Source organism: Tupaia chinensis, unplaced genomic scaffold (genome assembly GCF_000334495.1).
Source record: "Tupaia chinensis unplaced genomic scaffold, TupChi_1.0 Scaffold149922_1, whole genome shotgun sequence".
Lineage (NCBI taxonomy): Eukaryota > Metazoa > Chordata > Mammalia > Scandentia > Tupaiidae > Tupaia > Tupaia belangeri.
In genome coordinates, this window is record NW_006209766.1 from 1,578,678 (window position 1) to 1,590,641 (window position 11,964).

At 50.1% G+C, this 11,964-nt stretch overlaps 2 protein-coding genes across 2 annotated transcripts in view; both read right to left on the bottom strand.

Moving 5' to 3' along the window:
- Positions 1-1,264, bottom strand: part of LOC114006724 (inactive serine/threonine-protein kinase TEX14-like) — an 18,711-nt gene extending 17,447 nt beyond the window's left edge. The window contains exon 1 of the mRNA XM_027769526.1: positions 53-1,264. The gene's annotated coding sequence lies outside the window, so the exon portion shown is untranslated. The remainder of the gene's footprint in view (positions 1-52) is intronic.
- A 678-nt stretch (positions 1,265-1,942) lies between these two features.
- PRODH2 (proline dehydrogenase 2) overlaps positions 1,943-11,964 on the bottom strand; it is a 15,824-nt gene continuing 5,802 nt past the window's right edge. Inside the window, exons 5-10 of the mRNA XM_006171664.3 lie at positions 11,939-11,964; positions 11,708-11,863; positions 11,462-11,628; positions 4,827-4,937; positions 4,103-4,188; positions 1,943-2,180 (exon numbers count right to left, since the gene is read on the bottom strand). The exon at positions 11,939-11,964 is cut by the window's right edge and continues 67 nt beyond it. Of these exons, the coding sequence (XP_006171726.1) occupies positions 1,996-2,180; positions 4,103-4,188; positions 4,827-4,937; positions 11,462-11,628; positions 11,708-11,863; positions 11,939-11,964 (731 nt within the window). The 3' untranslated portion in view covers positions 1,943-1,995. The remainder of the gene's footprint in view (positions 2,181-4,102; positions 4,189-4,826; positions 4,938-11,461; positions 11,629-11,707; positions 11,864-11,938) is intronic.

Sequence of the window (11,964 nt, forward strand, 5' to 3'; positions counted from 1 at the left end):
GGTGGGGGCCGCGGGGGGAACCCGAAGGCTGAGGGAGGGGTCTGGCAGAGACCAGAAGTTCCCGAAAACGCTAGGAAAGTTCTCCAATCCTAGTCCAAATGGCTCTGTACCTACCGTTGCGCTTGATCGGGGTCACCACGTGACTGCCACGTGACCGGACGCACCAGCAGCGGTCAGTCTGGGCGGGAATCCTGGTGCATGCGCATCCGTGACCTCTTGCCGCGCCTGCGCAGTAGCCTCCCTGCGTTGAGACGCTTCCCTTCTACCTGTGACTTGGAAGGGACTCCGATGCCTGCCCCAGAGCCTTCCCCGGGCTCTGCGCGGTCCTTTCTTCCGGCTTACTCTGCCCCCAGCTCTCCTGTGGGCAGCTGGCCTTCCTAATCCTGCAGTGGTCCTTGCTTGGCTTCTTCCATGCTGCCCTCCTCCCCCACGGAGTATGTCACCTCTCTCCTGAGTCCCAGACCTGGAAGTCCCACAGGATGCCTCCTCCAAGATGTCCCTGCCAGCCCTCACACCTACTGTATCCCACAGTGTCCTCAGCCTCTCCCCCACACTGTATTTTCTCTTGGGTGCTGTCTCAGGATTGGCTCCACTGTCCCCTCCTCCAAGCCAGAACCTTCAGGTCTCCTTCCCCTCTCGCCCATCAGCCCCACAGCCCATCCTCTCAGCCTCCTGTCCTCTCCACTGGCCCCCTTTCCTTCCACATGGCAGCCAGGGGGACCCTCCGTAAAGCCTACCCTGCCCGCCCCACCCACCAAACCCTCCTGGCTCACTATGGCACCTAGGACATTGTTCACGCCCAGCAAAAAGCATCCAAGAATGCATCGTCTGCTTGCCCACCCCTGCGATCCCCTCTCCCCCGTCCCTAACCTGTGCTCCACTTCAATGTTTGCACACATCCCCAGCCTTTGAACTCATTTCCCTGTCTCTACTGGTTGTTCCTAAGAATTCTCCAGGACGCCCTCCTGATCATCGCCCCAGTCTGTGTCAAGTGCCTCCTCTGCCCCTCTTCTGAGCCCAGTCCCTTGTGGGCTGTCACTGTCTGAAGATGGGTCTGTCCCTATTGGACTGAGCCCTGTGAGGCAGGGCCTGGGGTGGTGGTTGTCACCGTTCTGTCCCTAAGACCATTTGCTCAAGTCTAGATCAATGTTTACTCGGAGAGTGATGTGGCTCTTCCATCTGTCCCACCCCAGGCATGTGGCCTTGGCCCAATCTGTCTCTCTCTCTTTTTGCCGTAGGGCACCTGCGCTTGCTGGAGAGAGACAGAGAGAGACACAGAGAGGGGGAGAGTGAGAAATCATGCCCCATGGGGTAGGGCCATGCTGCAGTCCCTTCTCCATTGTCCTCTCAGGATTTGGGGCATACACACACACCTGGTGTGATTTTTGAGCTGGTCTGGGACTCAAATCGCCATGTGGGAGTCCAGCACTTTAGCCACCATGCCTCCTGCTGACCCTGGTCCAGTCCCTTGACACAAGTGGCTGGGTGGTGTGCTCTTTATTTTGGCACCCATTGGGGTGAAGAAAGTTCCTGTGTCAGTGACTGACTGGGTTCCTCCCAGGATGGGCTACCTCAGAGGAGAGGGGAGGTTTCATTAGTCTTTGAGCAATGCCTTGTGCTCGAGAGTCATCTAAAGATCTCTCTGGGGCCAGCCAGGGGCATGGTGGTTAAGGCGCTGGGTCCCACGTGGCCAATCTGAGTGTAATTCAAGTCCCAGACCCAGCAGTTTGAGAAACACGCCAGGCGCTCGTGTGCATGTTCAGAGCCCCAAGAGGAGAATGGAGAAGGGACTGAGGCGGCTTGGTTTCTCACTTTCTCTGTGTCTCTGGTGAGCATGTGCATCCTATAGCAAAACTGAAGGCAGAAAGGATCTCTCTTGAGCTTCAGGGCTCCCTAACTTGGGCTGACTGAGGTTGAGGTGAGCCTTTCTCCAAGAGGCAACTTCAGCGTGACAGCAGTCTTGGGGCCTTTATTGACCACACAACCTCCAGAGTGCTAATGGGGTATCCTTCGGCCTCCCCCAAACAGCCTCCGCCGCAGTTCTTGACTGAGCAGCTCCTGTTCCTTGCGGGCTCCCCACAGCACACTCCGGTTCTCCTGGGCCCTTCGGATTAGATAGGGAATCACCTCCTCCAGGGAGCCGTAGGGGATGGACTTATACACTGCATAGCCAGCCTGCCCTGTAGGGAGAGTGTCAGCGGGGTATGTGCTCAAGTTCATGCATGGGTAAGGGCCCAGCCCCCATCTGGAACAGAGACTTCCTTTTCTGAGAACACGGCCAGATTAGTTGAGTTGGACAAAATTTTTTCACTGACAAAAAATAAAAAATTATGGGGCAAACATTTAAAAAATTTCTTAAGGTTATTAAAGTGCTGGGAAAAGAGGAAAATGTTTACTAATCCAATGATTAAAAAAAAAGTGAGGGGAAGGACCAGCAGATGGCACAATGGCTATGTCACTGGATTCCCATGTAGTCGACCGCGGTTCGAGTTCTGGACCTGGTGGCTTAAACTCACGCCGGGCGCGTGTGCGTACGTGCCCAAGATCCCGAGAGGAGAATGGAGGAGAAGGAATTGTGGCATGGCCATCCTCCCTGGGGGGGTGATTTCTCGCTTTCTGTTTCTCTCTTTCTTATCTGTCTGGCGAGTGCACGTGCCCTATAGCAAAAACCTCTCAAAAAAAAAAAAAAGAAAAACAACTTTAAAAAGTGAGGGGGGGCAACCTGTGATTAAGGTGGCTGGGTCCCATATAGCTAATTGCACAGATCAAGTCCAGGCGCATGTGTGTGTGTGTGCGTGCGTGTGTGTGTGTGTGCCCAAGATCCCGAGAGGAGAATGGAAGAGAAGGGATTGCGGCGTGGCCATCCCCTTGGGTGGTGATTTCTCACTTTCTGTCTCTCTGTCTCTCTGTCTTTCTGGTGAGCGCACGCACCCTACAGCAAAAACCTCTCCAGAAAAAAAAAAAAAAAAGGTTAGGTTCAAAGCCTGAATACCATGAGAGTTATAAAGCTGGGTCCCAGAAAAGCTATAGCCTTATAATAAGAGCTTTTTGTGATGTGTGTCTTTCTCCAGAGGATGTGTGCACTCACCAGAGAGAAATAGAAAGGCAGGGAGAGGAGAAAGCAGCCCTCCAGGGGACAAGGTCACGCCACAGTCCCTTCTCCTCCATTCCTCCATCCTGTCAGAATTTTGGGCACGTATATGCTCACATTCAGTGTATTTTTCAAGCTATGAGTGCCAAGATGCAAACCACAGTTGGTTACGTGGGATCTGGCTCTCTCAACCACTACACCACAGAGTAAAAGAGAAAGAGAGGTCATTCCTCTCACCTCCCCTACTTCCGAAGAATGACCTTGGCCACAGTAGAGCAGGGAAGAAAACAGACCAATCCATCTCTGAGAGGTTGCAGCATGGGGCTAACCCGCTCACACATTTGCAACCCAAATTTACCTCCTCATTAAGGAATTTGGGGAGAAGGGATTTTTTTTTTTGAGAGGTTTTTGCTATAGGGCATGTGCACTTGCCAGAAAGACAGAGAGAGACAGAGAGACAGAAAGCGAGAAATCACCCCCCCAGGGGGGATGGCCACGCGGCAGTCCCTTCTCCTTGACTCTCCTCTAGGGATCGTGAGGACGCATGCACACATGCCTGGCATGAGTTTTAAGCCACTGGATTCGGGACTCAAACCACAGTCGACTACATGAGAGTCCAGCGACATAGCCATTACGCCAACTGCTGGTCCCAAGAGAAGGGATTTCTTTATCCTTTAGCATCTGTTAGAAGGAAACAGAAATCTCTGGTGTCAGGCCCTGGGGCGCAGCACAGTAAAGAGAACAAAGCACGCAGGAAACAAGACACCATTATCGGGACCAGCAGAAACAACAGATAGCACATGTAGACACAGGCCTGCAAGGCCTTCAGATGTGGGAAAGACAGATCTATCTGGAAGGGTGGAGGCTGGGCCAGTGCAGGCTCTGGACTGGAGCTTGGCTGGACATTGGTTGGGAACAGCAGGGGGATGTGACTGGGAGGGAATGAAGCCTGCAGCTGGGGCTGGAATGGGGATGGCGTTAGGGAGATGGGGGAATGGGCCGTTCACATACCCAATGCCAGGGAGACGTGGTCACACATGCCCAGGAGTTGTCCAAAACACACAGGCCCATCCGGAGGAATTCCCAGCTCCCACATGCTATAGAAAAGGCCACATCACCAATCCAGACAGTGGCTGGACCTGGAGCTGCACAACCACACAGCTGTTCCAGTCATTCAGATACTGGGGTAGTTCCAAATTTGATGATAAATAACCACACTTCTGAGTCCCTTAGAGCCTCCTCACTCTCTCCCCCTCCCCCAGTGAGGCCCAGTCACTTCTCTGGAACCCCCAGACCTCCTGTGTCCCAGCAAGGCCTTGCTGGTTGGGGCCTAGAGGACCTGCAGGAGATCAGGGCCTAAATACTTTCTTTCTTTCTTTCTTTTTAATAATTATTTTAATTTAATTTAATTTTATTTATTCATTCATTCATTATTATTATTTTTTAATTTGACCAGAGAAAGAAAGAGGGCGAGAGAGAGAGAGGAAGTGAGAAAGCAAGCCACCAGATTCAGGACTTGAACCCTGGTCAGCCATGTGGGAGTGTCCAGCGCCTTAACCACCACACCACCTGCTGGTCCCATGGGCCTAAATACTTTCAGTATCCTCCCCAGAACACTGCACTGTCCCTCTTGTTCCACACCCGACACCCTCTGTCCATTCCTGAATATGAGCCAGAGAGAGAAAGGGAGGGAGCCTTCCCGTGGGCATCTCTTCCCCATGCCCCCCTCTCATACCGCTTGGTTGCTTGGTGAACAGACTCCTCATTGTGGGATGCCACCATGAGGTGGCACATGGGACCACGGTGGGACACATGGGTCAGCATGAGCTCCAGACAGCGGCTGTAACTGAAGGGAGATGCTCTGTTCAGCTCACCTGATGAGCAAGGGGCAGACCCCAGGGGAGGTGGGGTGCTCCCGAAGGTAGGGTCTGTGTAGTCAGAGAGTACTCCCATTCTGCCTGCACCAGCTGCAAGGGACATTCCTTCTGCACGCCATTTTCCTCCTTTGTGAGGATGGAGTGAGAAGAGGGTGTATGTACAGTCTCTGGCATGAGGACAGCCTCACAGCAAAAGGTCACATCACGTGCCCAAGGGGACATTTACCCGAGGTCACTCACTGCACATTGTCTACAGGACAGGATTACAATAAACCAAATGTCCACAAGCGGGGACCCAAGTGAACTGTGGCACAAAGAGGATCGTGAAGTGCCATGCAGTTGTGAGGAACAAGGACAGGGCCGGATGGTGGGGCGGTGGTCAAACGTGACATGCTATGGGGCAAACCCACACAGGAAGGCTTCCAGTTTGAGGCTGGAGACTTCCCTGAGCACACCAGACACACACCTGCCCATGACCCAGGGGCCAGCTGGAGGCTAGAGGTAGGTGGCAGCATCGGGACCCTGCTGTGAGGGCTACCCGCTTCTCTCTCTGTCTCTCACTCATAGAAGAGAGAAAGAAACTTTTAAAAAGGGGTGGTGGTGGTGGTAACAGGTGGTTAAGGCATTGGACTCCCACGTGGTCAACTGCAGTTCAAATCCTGGACCCAGCAGCTTGAAAATCATGCCAGGCATGTGTGCAAGTGTGCCAAAACCCCAGGAGGAGAAGAGATTGCAGCGCGGTCATCCCCTCGGAGGGTGATTTCTCACTTTCCCTCTCATTGTCTCTTTCTGACCAGCACATGCATCCTGTAGCCAAAATCTTAAAAAGATGGGGGGGGGGAAGGGCAACTGATGGCATGCTGGTTTAGGCACCTGGATCCCATATGACTGACTACCTAGTTCAAGTCCTGGACCTTGTGGCTTGAAAAACACACCAGGTGCAAGTGCAATTGTGCCCCAAATCCCAAAAGAAGGAAGAGCGAGATGGAGGAGATGGGAATATGGCATGACCATCTCCCACAGTGGGGTGCTTTCTCACTCTCTCGCTCTCTGTCTCTCTCTGGCAAGCTCACATGCCCTGTGGACACCACCTAGGCACACATATGGGAAGGGAAAAAGATTGGTAGATGCTACCCAAGCTTGCTATGGGTCAGGCGCCGTTCCCTGTACTTCACCTCCGATGCCGGTTATTCTCCCTTGACTCCCAGATCTGTTCTCTGCCCTCCTCTGTCTCTCAGTAGCTGGCTTCTATGTCCTTTGTCACCCACGGAGTCCTGTGCAGAAGATCTAGCTCGAATGCAAGGGGAGAGAGCACAGCGAGTTGCCTCTTGGACCTCCCTTGCTCAGGCTTGTGTCCTCTGTGAAGTGAAAGCCCCCCTAGAGAGGCCCCTCTCTTAGCTATAGTGAGGCATTCAGAACAGCTTCCCAGCCTTGAGTTCCTGGGTGCCTCAATATTCCTTGCCCACACTTCCGTCAACAGTCCCTTCACCAAGTTTCCTTCAGTTCAACCTCTTTGCGTGGACTTGGGTCTCTTCTGGGCACAGCGTATTCCCCATCTAATTTGTCAATCTACTCTGTGAGGTGTATGCTATCCCTATTTCACAGAGGAAGGGACCGAAACTGAAAGGGGTTACTCTTTTGTCCCCAGGTCGCTCAGCTAGAAGTGACTGAGCTAGATTTGAACCCAAGCTGTGTGATGCTCCAGAGCCTGGGCTTGTTACTACTAAACTATTCCACCATGAAGATATACAAACTGAGGGCAGCAGTAAAAACACCATCCTCTGCAAGGCTGACCCAGGAAGGTTCCTGGTTCGCATCCAGAGACCTCCCTGAGTTGAGGGTGGATCATGGTGTCAGGACCCTGTCAGGAGTGCTGTCTGTCTGTCTCTCTTGTTCATGTTAGAAATAAATAAACTTGGGGCCAGCAAGTGGCATGGTGGTTAGGGCACTGGACTCCCACATGGATGATCGTAGTTCAAGTCTTCGACCTGGCAGCTTGAAAATCATGCCAGCTGTGTGTGACACATGCATGCCACAAATCCCAAGAAAAGAATGGAGGAGAAGGGATTGTGGTGTGGCCATCCCCCCCCAGGGATGATCTCTCATTTTCCCTCTCTCTGTCTCTGGCAAGTGCACACATGCACGCATCTGATGGCAAAAACCTAGGAAAAAAAGAAAAAAGAAAGAAAGAAATGAAAGAAAGAGAAGAAAGGAAGTAAGAAGAAGAAAGAAACGTAAATAATCTTTAAAAATAAAGATTTACAGTTAAGTAGAAAAGCAAGTAGTGCTGTATAGACAAGATGCCATTCACAAAATAAAGGAAAAAGAAAGTACCTTTGTATTTACACAACCAGGAAGCTTATGTGAAAATCTAAGCGATAGGGGCCAGCAGGTGGCATGGTGGTTGAGGGTGCTAGACTCCCACATGGCCAACCACGGTTCAAGTCCCGGACCTGAACACTTGCCACTTGCTTTCTCACTTTCTCTTTCTCTCTCTCACTCTGTCCCTCTCTGGTCAAATTAAAATAAATAAATAAACAAAATTAAATAAAATAATTATTAAAAAAATAAAAATTAAATGATGATGGGGCCAGCAGGTGGTGTGGTGAAGGCGCTGGACTCTCACATGGCCGACTGTGACTCAAGTCCTGGACCTGGGGGCTTGCTTTCTCACTTTCCTTCTCTCTCTCTCTCTTTGTCTCTCTTTTTGGTCAAATAAATTAAATAATAATATAAATAAAAGTAAAATAAAATAAATAATTATTTTTTAAAAATAGCTAAGTGATAGGCCAGCAGGTGGGGGAGATTAAGGCAGCTGGATCCCACGTGGCCAACTGGGTAGTTTGAGTCCCGGATGCACGCATGCCTGGCATGTTTTTTGCCTTCCATTCCCTCTTCCCCTTTGCCTCTGGTAAACCATTTATCTACTCCTGCTTGGAAAACTTGCCAGATGCGTGTGCATTTGTGCCCAAAATCCTGACAGGAGAATGAAGGAGAAGGAACTGTGGAGTGACTATCCCTCCAGAACTGATTTCTCATTTTCTTTCTTTCTTTCTCCCTGGTGAGCATACACACCTGTAGAAAAAGAAAAAAAGTGACTTGTAGGGGAGCAGGGAGATTATATGACTAGTCGGGGGGAGACGTAGAAGTGAAGCATGTCTACTCATCTTCAGATCATTTGGGTTTTCAAACCACATGACTTTATTATTTGTACAAAATCTATATTAACACCTAATGGTACTGTGTTGGAAGGGATATGGAGAAGTTACAACTTCCATATATTGCTGGTGCAAATGGAAAATGGTGCAGCTACTTTGGAAAACCATCTTGCAGTTCCTCAGAAAATGAAACAAATGGGGACTAGCAGGTGGAATGGTGGTTAAGGGTGCTGGACTCCCACATGGCTAACCCTGGTTCGAGTCCTGGACCTGGTAGTTTGCTTTCTCCCTTTCTCTCTCTCTCTTTCTCTCTCTCTCCCTCTTTAGTCAACTTAAATAAAGTTAAATAAAATAATTCTTTAAAAAATTAATTAAATTAAAAAATAAAACATATGGTTACCATATGACCCAGCAGTTCTACTCCTGAGTCTACCAACCCTAGAAAATGAAAATGTGTGGTCACATAAAAATGTCTATGTGGAGCCAGCAGGTGGCGTGGTGATTGAGGCGCTGGACTTCCACATGGCCGATTATGGTTCGAATCCCAGACCTTGTGGCTTGCTTTCTCTCTCTCTGGTGAATGCACATGGTCTATAGCAAAAATTAAAGTATTAATAATAATAATAATAAATTAAATAAACAATTATTTTTAAAAATTGTCTGTGTGAATGTTCACAGCAGCATTATTTATAATAGCCAAAAAGTGAAAACAGTCCAAATGGGAGCTGCAGGTGGCATGGTGGTTAAGGCACTGAACTTCCACATGGCTTACTGTGGTTCAAGTCTCACACCTGGCAGCTTGCTTTCTTACTCTCTGTCTCTTCCTCTGTCTCTCTCTAGTCAAATTAAATAATAATAATAAATACAATTAAATAAAGAGTTCTACTTTTTTTTTTAAAAAAAGAATTATTGAAAAAAAGAAGGAAAACAATTCACATGTCCATCAACTGATGAATGAATAAATATAATATTTATCCATACCGTGGAATATTATTTAGCCCTAAAAAGGAATGAAGTAATGAAACATGCTAAACAGACATGCAAATTGAAACCATTATGCTAAATGAAAGAAACTGGATACAAAAGGCCATGCATTGCACTGTTCTGTTGAGATGAGATGTGAGCAGGCCGGTTCACAGAGACAGAAGTAGATAAATGGTCGCCAGGGGCAAAGAGAAGGAGGGACTGGAAGGTGGCTGACCATCGGTATAGGGTTTCTTTCCTTCTTTCTTTTTAATTTGTCAGAAGGTACATCTGCTCCCTGGAGAGAGAGAGAGAAAGGGAAAGTGAGAAAGCAACCTCCCAATGGGGGGTGGTCACATCACAATCCCTTCTCTTCCATTTCCTTCTCTGTTGGAGATTTTGGGCACACACACATGCCCAGTGTGTTTCTCAGATCACTGAGTCCAAGACTTGAATCACACAGTTGCCCATGTGGGATCTAGCTGCCTTCAACATACCACCAGCTGGCCCTGGGGTTTCTTTTTTCTTTCTTTCTTTCTTTCTTTCTTTCTTTCTTTCTTTCTTTCTTTCTTTCTTTCTTTCTTTCTTTCTTTCTTTCTTCCTCCCTCCCTCCCTTTCTTTCTTTCTTTCTTTCTTTCTTTCTTTTTTTGAAAGGTTTTTGCTACAGGGTGCGTGCACTCGCCAGAAAGACAGAGAGACAGAAAGCGAGAAATCACCCCGCAGGGAGGATGGCCACACCGCAATCCCTTCTCCTCCATTCTCCTCTCGGGATCTTGGGCACGCACACACATGTGCCCAGCGTGAGTTTAAGCCACTGGTTCCAGGACTCGAACCGTGGTCGACTACATGGGAGTCCAGTGACATAGCCATTACGCCATCTGCTGGTTCCATGGCCTTGGGGTTTCTTTTTGAGATCAGAAAATGTTCTAGAATCAGTTTGAGAATTAGGAAATGTTCTGGAATCACACGAGGGTGTGAATATATTAAACTCCACTAAATGGTACACTTTAAAATGGCAAATTTTATGGTATGCGAATTATGTCTCTTACACACATGTAACAATAATGGTAAGGCCAGACAATGGCACAGCAATAAAACAGGACCCTCTGTGAAATAATCCCCACGGGAAGCTTTCCCAATGGTCAGGAGACTTCACTGAATCCACTGGGCACATGCATGCCCAGGGCTGGCTAAAGGCTGGAGCGTGGTGTCAAGAACATCCCTCGCAGGGATGTTCTCTCTCTCTCTGTCTGTCTCTATCTCACTCATGGAATGAGTAAATAAACTTTAATTATTAAGCCTATGGGATGCAAGAGCCTAGATTCAACCATCACTTGGCCACTTGCTCTGTGACTCGGGTAAGTCTCTGTGCGTCCCTGAGAAGGTACCAAGAAATAAAGACCTCAGGAGACGAGGGACTGATCCATATAGCTGTCTGAAGAAGTTTCTAGGCAGTGGGAACAGGAAGTGCAAAGGCTCTGGGATCATCCAATAGCCCGGTGTGACTGGACTGAAGTGAGAGAGAGGAAGAGTAGAAGAAGTTGAAAAGTGATAGGGCCCAGGTCACGAGGCACCTTGTGGGCCACAGTAAGGAGTCAGAGTTTAGGGCCCGGTGGGTGGTGTGGTGATGAAGGCACTGGACGCATGGCTGACCACGGTTCGAGTCCTGGACCTGGCGGCTTGCCTTCTCACTTTCCCTTTCTCTCTTTGGTCAAATTAATAATAAATAAATAAATAAGTAAAATTAAATATATAATTCTAAAAACATAAAGGAGTCAGAGTTTAATTAGCATGTGGCAGGAACCCTGGAAAGAGATCAAACCGAGGGTTATTATTTAAGAGAGATTTTTGCTATAAGGTATGTGCCTTCACCAGAGAGAGAGCGAAATCACCCCAGAGAGACAGAGGGAAATCACATCCCCCTCACCCCCTGGGGGGACGGCCATGCCTCAATCCCCTCTCCTCCATTCTCCTCTCAGGATCTTGGGCACGCACATGCGCCCTGCTTGAGTTTTAAGTGCAGGGTCCAGGACTGGAACCGCGGTCAACCATGCAGGAGCCCAGTGATATAACTATTACACCACCTGCTGGTCCTGAACTGAGGGGTTTGAACTGATTCAGGTATTAACAGGTTCCCTCCAGCCGATAGTGCAGAAAAGACTGAGCAGGGGTGTGGGGTAAGGGATGACGATAAAGGAGGGAACAGGGACCCAAGGAAGAGGCTAGCCATCCGGTGAGAGATGATGGCGTCCTGGACCAGGGAGAGGGGATACGTGCCCACACACTGGGTACTCAGCCCAGAGCCTCGTCGGCAGGGGGCGCTCCTTACAGTGTGGGTGCTGCTCCCAGAGCCCCGCCTCGCCCAGCCCTACCTCTGATTGGTGGCCTCATAGTCAGGCTGCGTGGGAGCTTCGATCCCTTGCTGCTGCGCCATCGCTCTCTCCTTGTCCAGGTACGCCCCTCGCACCAACTTCACCCCGAAGGCCAGGCCAGTCCTGTGTGCGGCCTCAGCATCGCGCTGCAGCCGCTCGTGTGTATCCTGCAAGGCGCCCAGGCAGGCTTGGGTGGGCCAGGGTGATGGGACCCCGGCCCGCAACCCCCCAGAGAACAGCACGCACCTGCAGATAGGCCTGGTAAGTGTTCCACACCCAGGGCCCGCCTTCCCCAGGGCTGTTCCAGCGCCAGGCCAGAGCAGCCACCAGCAGGGAAAGCGCGGGGTTCAGCGACGTGTACTCAGCATCCACCAGCAGCCTCACATGCTGCGCCCGGGCGTGCTGAGGGCCAGAGACTGGTCAGGGCCCGGGGGAGCCAGCAGGGCACCCGCACCAGACCATCGCTAAAGGTGCTACCTGTGCCACCCGGTGCAAGCGGTTCA